Genomic DNA, 14,123 nt, shown 5'->3' on the forward strand with positions numbered 1-14,123 from the left:
CCAGCGCTGCCTCTGAGACCACCACAGGCAGGGGGTCTTATCCAAGGCGCATGTCTGGAAAGCGCTCTCAATTTTAATGGCAGCCGTTTCCTACCACTGATTGGCTGCTTGAAGCAGCCAATCAGGGGCAAGAATGGTCCGACCATGGAGGAAGAAGGCAATTGCAGCAGCAGAGCTGCAGCTTCTACCTAAGTTGTCCCACCAACCCCCCTGGATTTTACATATTTAAAAAAATATTTTTTTAAAAGATAGTATAAACATACTATCTTTATAGCAGGCAAAAAAAGGGTAAATCTGTTTTAAAATAATATAATATTACTAATAATAATAATAATAATAATATTACTAATAATAATAATACTAATACTAATAATAGGGAGGTATAGGAAGCACCCAAAGTTTATATATAAAAAAGTTCTAAAAAGGAAGTGATTTTGTTGTACTTTAAGGAATACCATCATATTTTACTTGTACGAGGCTGGACAGCTCAATGGTTTTTATGGTCTGTTCTGCTTGGACTATTTATCACGAGTGAGCGAATAGGTGAGCGTTTATGGTCAAACATAATGGATAAAATCTCATATTATATTCACTCCCCGGCTAGCGCAGCCTTGTACTCGGATGTATTTCCATTTTTTTTCAGTACACGCGATGAATTTGGTAGCTCAAGGTCGCGCTTCTGCGTCCAAAAGGGAAAAAATACACGTTTTAAGAATTTCTGCTCACAAAAACAAAATAAATAAATAAAAAACAACCCAGGAACGGCTTCACAGCTCCCCGCGTAGCGACCAGATACCCCTTTAGCCCCCCGCACGCGTCATACACTTCTCTCGTTACCTATGCCAGGGGTGGGCAAATCTGCTTTCAATCTAGAAGACAGTCAAAAAAGTTATTTTCTCCCCCAATCAGGTTTTTCTTTTCATATTACCTGAACCGGCACCCAGGGTTTGTCGAGCCCTGCCATACAATAACACACACTCACAAATACACATTACAGTAACACACACTAAAATTCTACACTCATGTACACACACAAGCCAACACCATACACTAAGACACACTAACACTATATCCGGACATACTTATGCTAATACCATACTGTAACTAGCAACACACCTATACACACACACACACACACCAGGCTAACACTACTACTATAAAATACACACTATGGAAGCATTTTAAACCTAAAGCTACTGCGGCAATCCCAGCAGACAGTGAAAAGATCCTTAAGGTACCAAAGACATCGCCCTTCCGCTGCACGGACGGCACGGCCGGGTCAGAACAGGCCAGACCCAGACCCAGAGACCCCGCTGAGCGTCTCCCGCAGGAAGAGCGGAGCCGGAGGAGACCTCCTGAAAGCCACCTCACTGGAGTTGGCCATTCGTAATCCATAGACACATGGGAATCGAAACGTGGTTTAGTAAATACGCGCCTGCGCTTTCTTGCGGTACTTTATAAATCAGTAACATTATATTACGGACGGTTTTTTACCACTTTGGCCAACCGCTCCATTAAATGTGAAAGTTTTATTAAAGTGCTTCTCCCCCCAATATTTGTATTACTGGCGTCAGTTTTAAAATGTTTTTTGCATGTTTTCAAGCCGCAGCAAATTAGTCATTTACTCGTATCCGAGCCCAATCTGCTAGACAAACACCCCGTCACCCTATCCTACGACCGTCTTATAAACAATGGCTCGTTGTTAGTCGCCCAGCCAGACACTCTGGGGTTTTTCCAGTTTTTTTTCCCATAGTTGATGATGAAGGGACAACGCCGGCAGGTTCCTCCACCCAGGTGAGCTAAGCTGGCCCTGAATAATGCATGGATCAACAGACGAGGAGACTGACGAGATCTCACTATACATTATACAGGGCCATCCAGGCTGTTCCTGCAGCAGATGCTCCCTGGGGCTGGCCTTTCATAATGTCTCTCCCCTTAGTGAATAGATCCCTCTGTGATGTCAACCAATTTCCAACCAAGTATCCGCAACATGAAACATGTTTTACATTGTACCCCGTATTCTGCTTCCTACACGACACCACCGCCTATAGGATACGGCAAATTTCTCTGAAGCGTTTCTATGGATTCATTGTTCAGAGTCGATCATACAAATTAAAAAAATAACCACAAAAAAGGTCCAGAAGGGACCCGCAGATAATGCAATCAACGGCTCTATGAAACCAGACGTTTCTTAGATAACAAACTGAACGAAACGCTGCATGACACGGCATCCCGGCGCATACATGACCATAACTTTACACGGTCTAAACAGGAGAGAAAATAAATAGCGACGCAACTACAATTCCCATGATCCTCAAAACTAGGGCTGCAACAACTAATCGATAATCGATAATGAAATTCGTTGGCAAAGAATTTCATTATCGATTAGTTGAATCGATTATTAAATGAAAAATCCCCCTCATTATATAATCCGTTTAGTCTGACTCACCGTCTCACAGCAGCAGCTCCTACTTACTCCCCCTCCCTGTAATCACTGTGACAACTGGCCCCGCCCCTTCCTTCTCCAGGCCAGAACCACATGGCTGTGACACTCATCTAACTGTAAGTATATGTATATATATATATATATATATATATATATATATATATATATTGTGTATATATATATATATATATATATATAATATATATATATATATTTGGGCTACTGAAAGTTAGGGGAGGTGGGGGTTAATTTAGGGGCAGTTATGGTTAATGGGGTGTTTAGGGTTAATTTAGGGGCAGTTATGGTTAATAGGGTGTTTAGGGTTAATTTAGGAGCAGCTGTGGTTAATGGGGTGTTTGGGGTTAATTTGAGGCAGTTGTGGTTAATGGTGTGTTTAGGGTTAATTTAGGGGATGCTGTGGTTGATGGGGTCTTTAGGGTTAATTTAGGGGATGCTGTGGTTAAGGGGGTGTTAAGGGTTAAGGCATATACAGTATATAAGGCATATGTGGGGAGGGCAGTGTGGCATGTCTGGGGAGGACGGAGTGGTGTATCAGGGTGTATAAGGCATATCTGGGGGTAGAGTGGCATATCTGGGGGTAGAGAAGTGGCATGTCTGGGAGGCAGGGTGGCATGTCTGGGGAGGATGGAGTGGGGTATCAGGGGATATAAGGCGTATCAGGCACAGTGGCAGATGTGGGAGGCAGCGTGGAGTGGCAGATGTGGGAGGCAGCGTGGAGTGGCAGATGTGGGAGGCAGCGTGGCATATGTGGGAGGCATTGTGGAGTGGCAGATGTGGGAGGCAGCATGGCGTGGCATATGTGGGGAGGGCAGGGTGGCATGTCTGGGGAGGATGGAGTGGTGTTTCAGGGGGTATAAGGCGTATCAGGCACAGTGGCATGTGGGGGGTAGAGTGGAGTGGCAGATGTGGGAGGCAGCGTGGAGTGGCAGATGTGGGAGGCAGCGTGGAGTGGCAGATGTGGGAGGCAGCGTGGAGTGGCAGATGTGGGAGGCAGCGTGGCGTGGCAGATGTGGGAGGCAGCGTGGTGTGGCAGATGTGGGAGGCAGCGTGGTGTGGCAGATGTGGGAGGCAGCGTGGAGTGCTGTGGTAGGCAGCGTGGCATATGTGGGGGGGCAGCATGGCATGTCTGGGAGGCAGCGTAGCAAGCCTGGGCTCAAATGTGCATATATTGGGGGGCTGGTTGGGAAATAAAGACAAGAAATGTATTATCAAAGTTTTTTTATTCTGCTGTTTGTATTTAACATCATTTGTTTAGTAAATTATTTTAAATAAATGAAAAATTTACATTCATTTTTTTTATCCGATTAATCGATTAATCGAAAAAATAATCGGCCAACTAATCGATTATTAAAATAATCGTTAGTTGCAGCCCTACTCAAAACCTTGAAGGCCTTGTCGGGTCTCCGGTGCGACCGGCATGCTGAATAAAAACACCACGGAAGCCTGGTGTGATAAAAATTCACTAACACCGAGTACAAGGCCATAGAGCCAGCGATGCCCGCTCCCATTTAAAATAAGGTGGATTTCATTGAGCGTTAAAGGTGCTGTTCCATCTACTTGTGCATTAGTACGTTCTAGCTATAGAAGCAGAAAATATTCTCTCTTGTTTTTGTGATTAAAGCTGCAGAAAAAAATGATTAAATGGACCAGAGAGAATAATTAATGTTTTGTCTAACTGGAACAGCACCTTTAACAACGGGAAAAGTTTTTTTTTTTTTTTAACTCGCGTTCAAATCTCTTATACATTATTGAGAAAATTGCTAAGCTAATACGGAACAACATGGCACCATGAAACGAAGACCGGAATAACATGGCATACATTCACCTGGCACCCGAGGGGTTAATCACCACCCAGTTGGGCTTCCAATGCTTTTTCCCGGTACCTAACACAGTAGTTTTTAGTACCGGGCGTCTAACCTGTCCACAAAGTGTCATTTCAGTGTTTCTTGCCAAGAAGACATAGTGGCATCCGCCAAGCCGAGTCCCTTTGGGTTCACAGCACGTAGATTACTTATTTGACAGCATGTGGTCAAGAAAAAAAAATACATAAAAAGCCGAATCACCATTTTTCTCATTTGTAAAACCATTCTAGACACGGCTTGGGAGATCGCAGGTCTCCGAAAGAAAAAAACAAAAAACAAACAAAAAAAAAAGCCCTCTACGGAGTCTTCTTCTCCAGCCGTTAGACCAGAATTATACGTAATTACCATCTGAATGATTCTATTCCACGTACCCCCCGTCTAGTATGAGATGGGGCTTTAGAATTGGGAAGGTGGCCGCTTTCTGCCATTCAAAGGCTCACAAGCCGCACGCATTGGGCATCAGGATACGGGTTTGCCACAATCTGCCACTCGACTCCCGGGCGGTTGCTGAGCCCCGTAACTTTTACAAGCCCCGGTCGATGATTCAGATTTCCCCGGGAGGGATTGATTAAATGTCAGAGCTCCGGGTTGATGTAAACGACCTGCGACGTGCGTGAGAATGTTATTAAGGAGAGGAAAGTGGAAGCGGAGCGCGTGCTCCCGCATCGAGGCACCCGGCTTACAAAGAGAAAATCTTTATCTGGCACCGTCGCAGAAACCTCAATGTAAAGAGTCACGGCCAGGACATAAATCCTGCAGGTTTTTTTCCCTTAAATAGTGACTTTTTTTGGTTCAGCGGCTGAATCCTTAGAATAACGGGGCGACATATGAAAGCAAAGCTGAAGTCTGCTGGATCAGGTTCTCGTATGGCACCAAAAAAATGGCTGTCCGTGCCGAGAGCGCGTTGGGGAAATGCCTTCTCGACTTCGTTGGCATAGGGAATCCCGTAATGAATGATGGGTCTCAAAAAAAGAACACGACGTTCTGGTTCTGCACAGAAACAAAAAAATCCATCTCTTGGACTCACCAAGCCCTGGGTCAGGATATATAATATTATAGTTTCTATAGCTCGGTGCATGAAACGAACCCATATGATTATATTTACAGATTAAAATATGTAGCCTTGTTAACGTCCAGTTGTTGAGAACTGAATGGTTACGATGAGGTGGCCCAGGCCTCAAAAACGTTACTTACTCCACCAACCGCATTCAAGTGAGACGGTGGAGAGACATCGCTCATCTAACACTTTATGGTTTCCTCCAAATATGCACAGGTACATAACCCAAACACTCTTCAAAGATGATTCTGAGACCTTCTGATAAGTAGAAGAACCTTCTACTTCTTTATCCAAACTCTGGTTCAACCAAGTCCAACCCTGAAAAGTAGAAATTGATTTCCGCATTTCATTGGGAAAGGAGGGGTTGCCATGTAGACCTGGCCAGAAAGCCATGGGGACCTCAAACACGCCATGGGGACCGGCTCACAAGTGGCCTCGGTGGCACCACTGATGATGTAACTGATGTACACCAGGTTTGGGCTGGACGGTACCGGTCTCTCACCAAGGAATTTCCCACTTTAAGGGACGCAGATTTGATAAATCGATTCATTTCATGTAAGCGAAAATCACGAAGACCATTACTAGCTGGTAGCTACACCATGTCCCACAAAAAGTGCCGGATTACGAAAGTAAAGGTTAAGTAAATGACTTTGGATCAGATTTACACCACACAGCACATCGCGGTTTGTTGCGTATGGGGACCAGTCAGGGAGTCCATGCTGACCCCTGTCCACTGCCGAAAGCGCCTACAATGGGCACACGAGCAGAAGAACCGGACCACGGAGCGATGGGAGAAGGTGGCCGGTCTGATGAATCACGTTTTCTTTTACATCACGTGGATGGCCGGATGCATGGCTGACCGGAGAGAACATCCGGACGCACTGCGGGTAGAAGGCAAGCCGGTGGAGGCAATGCTCTGCTGGGAAACCTTGGTTCCTGCCATTCATGTGGAGGTTACTTTGACACGGACCACCTGCCCAAGCATTGCTGCGGACCATGCTGCTGATCAGTGTGTGTGTGTGTGTGTGTATATATATATATATATATATATATATATATATATATATATATATATATATATATATATATACACACACTATATAATATATATATATATATACACACATACATTACACCAATATATATATGTGTGTATATATATATATATATATATATATAGATACATTTTATATAGACTATATCTTATATGAGAAAACTTATTCTACAGTAATAAACTGCATAATTTGCGCAGAATGGGAAACATTTAGCCTCGGGAAGAAGTTACCCTCACACATTAAGCTCCGTCTATATCATAAATAACGCACAGGTTAAGTACATGTGCACACTTACCTTTCCGGAGCTCCCGCTGCCACACTGTCACTATATTAGCTGCGTGCTTCCGGTGATGGATCAGCCATAGGGACAATGTCTGCACGCTCTGCTGAGAATTACTAAGCTCCGAAAGCTTCTTCTCCAGGGCCGGTTCGGTAAATGACGCCATGGCTATCGGCGGGCCCTCGGCCCAACACAAGATGGCCGCGTGACCTCTCACCCTGCAGCGCGTCACGTGCCGCGAATCGAAGAGACGCGTCACCTTGACAACGGAGCTCGAATGCAGCGACGCGTTTTAATGACGTACTTCCGACATGTGAAACCGCCCTATCTACTGCATCATGAGCTAAGGTAAGATCATATTGGTGTATTGTATATGAGTTTCTAAGAACATATGTATATACGTACATGCATACATATATACATACACATACATACATATATACATACATACACATACATACACTCAGAAATGTTGCTAAAATGTTATGAGCAAGTCTTAAGCAAACCCATTCCTTTTCTGTAACCTTAATTTGTGTATTTGTGTTGTTTTAATATTTCTAAACAAAAAATCTTTTATAAAGAAAATATAACTGCTATCTCAGGCTTTTATTGTATCTGTTAGCACGCAGTGCTTCATTGTAACTGTATAGAATTATCTTGGCGCCTAAAGGGTTACGAGAATCCAGTTAGAGTTACTTTTTGACAGCCGGTGTAGTTATATATGCCAAATGTCTCTGTTTTGGAGGGAATTGCCCCTCTTTGGGACATAAGTATCCCCTGATTCCCCTCTCCTTTAGGAGTGTATAATGTTTGCTGGGTATGAGTACATCATGGAGTTCTGCAGCCCACAATAACATGTATAGAAAACATCAGAGAACACGTTTCTAAATAAAATTATTAAAAAAATGATACATTCTTTGTCTAAATGTCTTACCCAGTTAAATAAATAGCTATCGATAGGCTATGAAGTCGCATAAAAAGTTTTCTGAATGAGTTGAATAACTTGTGGCGTATTTGATTCTTCTTTAAGAACCTTATTTTTGCTGATCATAATATAAATTTTTTTTTTTTTTTTTTTTTTTTGACAGGATCAACCTAAAAAGCCCCAAGATGGCAGACCCCACTTACGCACACGGTGCTTTTGAGCTCCTGCGCCCGCACTGCGTGCGGCTTACGATGGAACAGACGCTGCCTAACGTTGAAAGTCTGCGCTCGCAGATCTCTGCCATGGAGGTATCGGCTCTTCAGGGCCTGCTGGAGTACGTCTTGTTTCCGCTCCGCTTCTCCTTGAAGACATCAACCTCAAAAAAGCCGGCTTTTGTGCAGGCGGTGCTGGAATGTATCTCTTATCTCCTATCCTGCACTTGTGTTAAGAGCTCCGACACGTTGCATGAGCTTTTCAATGAGCTATGCTGCTGCCTTCCCCCTGATCCGCTTAAACGAGTTCCAGAGGAGCTAAAGCTGGGAGTAGCTTCTGCGCTTCGCTCTTTGCTCTGTTCCTCGAGTCGTGATGTACTTCCTGTCCTTTATAAGCCTTCTACTCTTCCTGAGCTTGGATTCGCCATCACCATGCTACTGAGACTCGCAGAGCTTGAGAAGTCACGAGAGATACGATTAGAGGCTTTGAATTGTTTGGAAGCTCTGTCGCTGCCAGATCTGAAGATATCGGTGGGAGATCTTTTGGCTTCCTTTCTGCCTGGTGTCTGCACGGTCCTCACTAGGATAATTTGTGGAGACCCGAAGCAGGGTTACCGAGTGACAACTGCTGCAGTAAAGCTCTGGGCTGGTATAGTCTCCAAAGTCTTGTCTGATGAGGACCTAGCAAAAGTTCCCGAAAAGAAGCCTGTGGTTATTGGGGTGTCCGAGAGAGTATCAGAACTTATGATTCATAGGGACAAGTCTTGGGTGAAACACACAGCTAGTCGCCTGCTTGTACATCTAGAAAAAATCACTCAGCATTGCACAGCTGATCCACACTGGAAAGTGAGGCTAGCACTTGTCAACCTGGGCCATCTTCTGCTTACTCGTTGTTGGAATTCCCTAGAGGAGACAACAGGGAATCTCCTTAAAATCTTAGTGGGTCATATGAGTGATGATAGACCTGAGGTGAAGGCAAGAGCAATGGAGGCCCTGCAGGAGGTGACAAAAGATGGTCCATCATCACGGTGCCTCGGGGAAGTGCTTTCAGAAAACCTCCACTCGCTTGCTGTGACACTTCCGAGGTTACTGAGTTCTCAGGACGACCAAGGCAAGCTTCACACTTTGGCACTCTTACTGGGATACCTACAGCTACTTGGCCCACGTCTTACTCACACCCTGCACTCATCTGCTCATCTACAGCGTCTTTCTGCCGCACTTCTCCAGACGCTGGAGCTCGACTTTTGTTCCGTCAAGGTGGTGGAGGAGCGGACTCCTTCCTCTGCTTGTCCTTTGGAACAGTCAACCACAGACGGAGCTCAACAGAAGAGCTTCCGTTTCTTCAGGGACCCACGCGTGCTCGCCTTTATTCAGCGTGTATGCCGTCTTTTGGGATACTATGGTGACTTCCGTTTGCTTACCGATCATTTCTTGGGCATGTACCGAGCTCACAGGCTCCCTGCGGTGCTAGTGCTGAACCAACTGGTTCTGGGAGCTGCTGGGATTGAAGTGGAGGCGCTGGATGGAGGTAGCCGAGCAATGAATGCAGAAGAACTGCTGGATGTTGTGCGCCCTCTTCTGGAAGAGTACATTGACCCTGCCAATTGGCACTTACATACATGCCAGAACAGCGAAGAACTTGGAGGTCGGTTGGCATTACTCCATCTTGGAACTCCTGCCAGGCCTTCCCTCAGTGATATGAGTGCCAATGCCTGGAAGCTCTGTCTTCAACTTGAAGGAATTGCATGCTTCGCGCAGGCTCTAGGCCAGTCCTTCCATTCACTTCTCATAACTGCCCTTTACCCGCTGCTAGAGAAAGCTGGAGACCCCTCATTAATGGTCAGTAGAGCAGCTTTGCTGGCGCTGAGCAATGTTAGCCAAGCTTGCGGTTACAAGGATGTCAACCAGCTTATTGAACTCAATGCAGACTACCTAGAAAGTGAGATCTCTGCGGGTCTAAGACTCCTTCATCAGCGCCATGGGGGCGCAGCATGTGTTTTGCATGCCGTGCTGGAAAACTGTGGGCCCAACCTGTTGCCCTTGCTGGGAGAACTTATCCAGGATCTCCTCCCTGCGTTGGACCAGTCACAGGATGAAGCGGCCAAAATCCTCCTTCCTGTGCTTAACTCGCTCCTAGCGTACATAGGTATATTTTGTTGTATTCAATCCAATTTACAAACCAGCCACAGAGATGTTTCTGATCTAGCAAGGAAGATTGAACTTCAGACCATAGTCTGGAAACATGGTTCTTAAGTAGAAGATAGAGAGATCTGTCACATATAAGTGTAAGATTTGGGGTAGAGATATGAGAAGTGAGGCAACATCTATGAAATACACTTGTAAAAATGTACACTTTATAACTTTGCTTTGAGAAATAAGCTATTAAATTCCCTTAACGCATCTATGGGGTAGACTGAAAGGTCCTTGATTGCTAATCACTATTACTTAAATAATAGAACTGGTTAATGGAGCTGATTGTTCCATATATAGCTGCTATTAACATATGTTACAGGGAAGTGGTTTCCTCCAGAAAACGTTATTGTGGCTGAAGAACCCGTTAACGATCTGGAACATGCTGGGAGTCTGGCAAACGAAATGCAGGAGTTTTTGAGGAATCATATTGAAGGGCAACGCGTGGCAAGAGGAGATGTTCTGGAGGAGGAGTGCACAGGTGAGCCTTAAAATGTGTTCGTAGGGCAGGTATAGGCCAAGACATTTGTGTACCTGAAGGACTCTTTCCTTACCAGTAAATGCCTCTAGGGAGACTATCCGGTGTTGTTCTTTTCTCGTTTCCAGCCTGTAATAGTTTTAGAGATATTTAGTTTAAAAATTAAGGACCATTCTACCAAAGCAGAGTTGGATTCGGATCCACGTGGGACAGATTCCATCAAAGGGGAGGAATAACTTAATAGGGAGGAATAATAATGCAAATCCCGAGGAGGTGGAATTAGTTACAGCTTTCCCGGGCATACAGATAAGGCTGATTTCTTACATAATTTCAAAGCTTCTTGTAAGCACCATTCCGTAGGTTTATTAGGTATAATGGACTGTAAAGCATAGCGGCTTGAAATGGGACAGGTTTGTTTATTAAATACCCCCTAAATTTCATGAATTATACGATGATGTTGTTGAGTAATCGCGGGGAGCAGTTATGTGCAGCCGGCTCCTGTACGATCACTGGAAAACCTGTTATAAACCACCATATCGTACCATGTGAAGGGTTTGATGGGGATTATTAGACTTTATGCCCAAAACTTACCCCTGAGTCGGGGAGATCAGTATTAGGTGTTGGTCTCACAGAAGATATTCCAAAATACATTTGCTTCGGTTGACTGTTCCAAGGCCAGAGATGTCATATTTGGTTGTGCGCTTTTCATTTAACTTCTAACCGTACCCTTAGATGTGGAGCCCCCACCAGAGACCAGTGACAGTGAGCAGAAGCCACCAATGGCCACTCACATCAAGATCTCCAAAGAAGTGGCTGAGAAGTGTACGCACTTCCTATCGCACGGTGACCCGCAGATCCGAATACAGGTAACGGATATAGAATACACAATGCAAACGTATGATTGCAGCATAGGCATTAGGCAATTTCTGTTGATAGCAATGGTAGAAGAATCCTTTCTTGAGAGGGTGAAATAGGACAGGAGGAAAGATGGGGGGTGCTTGGTGGAAGGGGAGAAATCACATTAAGGTTAACATTGAACCCAAATCTACTAAAAGGTCCTGCAGGTTGTGGTCAGGTTACATTTGGTGTCAAAAATGTTGCATTAAAATAGTTCATGCTGTTTAATAACATACCTGGTAAAAGTTCTGCGCAAAATGTTTCTTTGATGACTCTGGGTAAATCTGTGATGTCTCGTAGGCTCTAGACGCACTGCGACTGTCTTTAAAAGCACTGCAAGCCGAGGAAAATGTGCTTCTACCTCTTGCTCACAAAATCTGGCCTTGCCTGGTGAAGAGACTGTTACAGGATGAGCCACTTATACTGCTACGGGCTTTTCAGGTAAACTCGGGGTCTATGTGAGGTCGTTGATGGACCTTCATGGACCTCTCAACAGCTCGCTACGTCTACTTGAAACCTTTGTATGGGTGGCCTTTAGTAACCTAACCAACCTATGGCTCCCTCTCACACAACGTGCTTCAGTGTCTTCTTCATGTTCTGTCAGTGACTGTCTCTGCCCTCTCGTGTTTATCAGGTGTTGGTCTCCCTTACTGTCTCCTGCAAAGATTTCCTCCGGCAGCGGATTTGTAAAGATGCGCTTCCTGCTTTTCTCAATTCCTTGCGCTCTCAGGCAGCAATCAGTTCTCGGGACGGGCCTGTCTATAGCCATACCCAAGGTTTTAAGCTACAGCTGGCTCTTCTGGATGGACTGGGGACGCTGTGTGTGTCAATGGAACTAGGTAAGTGCCTAGAGAGGGTCTGCCTGATATCTTGGGGATCTAACGGAGCTTTGCAGGAAGGACGGGATGTCTGAATTGTTAAATAACGATGTAAGGAATTATGTGCAGCGTCTGAGCCTACAAGCATGAGATGTTGGATTAGGTGAGTTATATGGGTCTGAGAACCATATTGTAATAGAGCCCGGATCTATTGTCTTGGTGCATGTGACACTAGGGTCTGAGTATGTGAATACTGGGGTCTTGGAATATAATGTTCTGCAACTGGGTGCAACATAATTTGCAATAAGAGATTTGGGATCTTGTAGTCAGCTGAAACCATGTTATGGATGCGATGATATGTTATCACTGCAGGTGACAGTGACTTAATGGAGGTGGTCGATTCCTGCATGCTGTACCTGAGTGCCCGCCAACCAAAGAAGCTTCAGGATGCTGCGGTCAGGTAAAGCATTAGGAATATAACTTGATTTCACAAGCACAATAATCATCAACCCTAAATAATTTCCACTGGTGCCTAACCATCTCTATTGGCAAACACCTTTCACAGCAAACATGTACATTTTTGTGTCTTTGCTGTACACAAATCTCACCATTCTCTGTGTACAAAAACACCTGCCGTGGCCACACACGCACTCTTTATACTCACTTTTATACTCCAGCACCTGCTTACCGTTCCCCTTACTGTTCTGCAAGCTTGTGAACATTGGGTGCCCATGAACTAATTTCTTTGCTTTCCTGTAGAACCTTGCTGACTTTGGCCAAGATGGACCCAGATCTCGTATGGTTGCACCTTCATGAATGGCAGACTCCACCGGCAGCCCCACACTCCTCCCTTGCCAAGCTGGAGTGGAGGGTCAGGGCCCACGATGAATATACCCACAATGTTCTTAAACTCCTGCAGAAGATGTGAGGACGTTGGCCACAATTGACCTGGACAATGTATCCTTACCCGTGTATTATATTGCCACCTGCAGGCAGGTGATGTGGATTTAACGCTATTGGAGGCATTCTTTGTACTAACCGTTTACCAGATGGCATCCACGTGGACTTCTCTTCCGAGAACCTCAACATAACAGACAGTGGCTTTCCAAAGTTATATATTTTGAAGTGCTCGAATGCACTCTTGGAATGAATTAAAACAAGATGTTGGCTTGGTATGACAGAACTACCTGTTTTAAGCTCCCGGCGATCTCCATCCATCCTCTGTGAGGGTCCCTGCTTTTGTTTATTTTTTAACAAATTCCAGCATCCGCTTTGGGGTGATCCATTAACTTTATTTACATCCAGAAAGACTTGTAGTGCCACTGAGTGAGGGTGACAGCGAGAGAGTGAAACTAATAGGCCCTCTTGGGGGCAGCGGCCATCTGGGGATGCGCCCTAAACAATAAGGCATCCAGGGGTTAGCGTGATAGACCGACAGCGGATATTTCTACCGGCAAACCCATTATCAACTCTTACTCTGTGTCACCCATCTCTGCAGTAGCTGTTATAGCAGCATATACAAGGCAAAGAGCAAGTGTAGCAAATGTTACTATATACTATACAACAAACATGTCACCCCAACAAAGGATAGAGGTGTGTAGAGCATAATTATGAGAAAAATGCATAAAGAAGGGGGGAAAAAACTTTGCTCCTTTGATCAGCATACGACCTGAAATGCAAATAAATAATGGGGAAAAAGCATCTCATGTATGTATAAGGTCATATGATGTCATAACAAAGAATTCAAATTAAAATATGTATCCTCTGAAGAGTTATACACCTGCTAACAAAGTATTTATGCTCTACACACAGTATACGGTTAACTGGACAGTCTCATGACAAATAACTCCATTTTCTAGCACATGGGTTACATTCCATGGAG

At 44.7% G+C, this 14,123-nt stretch overlaps 2 protein-coding genes across 2 annotated transcripts in view; one reads left to right on the forward strand and one right to left on the reverse strand.

Moving 5' to 3' along the window:
- RPRD1B (regulation of nuclear pre-mRNA domain containing 1B) overlaps positions 1–6,934 on the reverse strand; it is a 20,052-nt gene extending 13,118 nt beyond the window's left edge. The window contains exon 1 of the mRNA XM_053453658.1: positions 6,737–6,934. Coding sequence (XP_053309633.1) covers positions 6,737–6,887 — 151 coding nt within the window. The 5' untranslated portion in view covers positions 6,888–6,934. The remainder of the gene's footprint in view (positions 1–6,736) is intronic.
- Positions 6,935–7,040: 106 nt separating this feature from the next.
- On the forward strand, positions 7,041–13,416 carry TTI1 (TELO2 interacting protein 1). The gene is made up of 8 exons (XM_053453622.1): positions 7,041–7,069; positions 7,810–10,004; positions 10,371–10,529; positions 11,259–11,392; positions 11,724–11,864; positions 12,058–12,262; positions 12,614–12,701; positions 13,001–13,416. The coding sequence occupies exons 2-8, from the start codon at positions 7,832–7,834 to the stop codon at positions 13,167–13,169; spliced, it is 3,069 nt and encodes a 1,022-aa protein (XP_053309597.1). The 5' UTR covers positions 7,041–7,069; positions 7,810–7,831; the 3' UTR covers positions 13,170–13,416.
- Positions 13,417–14,123: the final 707 nt, after the last annotated feature.

The sequence above is a fragment of the Spea bombifrons genome, chromosome 13 (assembly GCF_027358695.1).
Source record: "Spea bombifrons isolate aSpeBom1 chromosome 13, aSpeBom1.2.pri, whole genome shotgun sequence".
Taxonomy (NCBI): Eukaryota; Metazoa; Chordata; class Amphibia; order Anura; family Pelobatidae; genus Spea; species Spea bombifrons.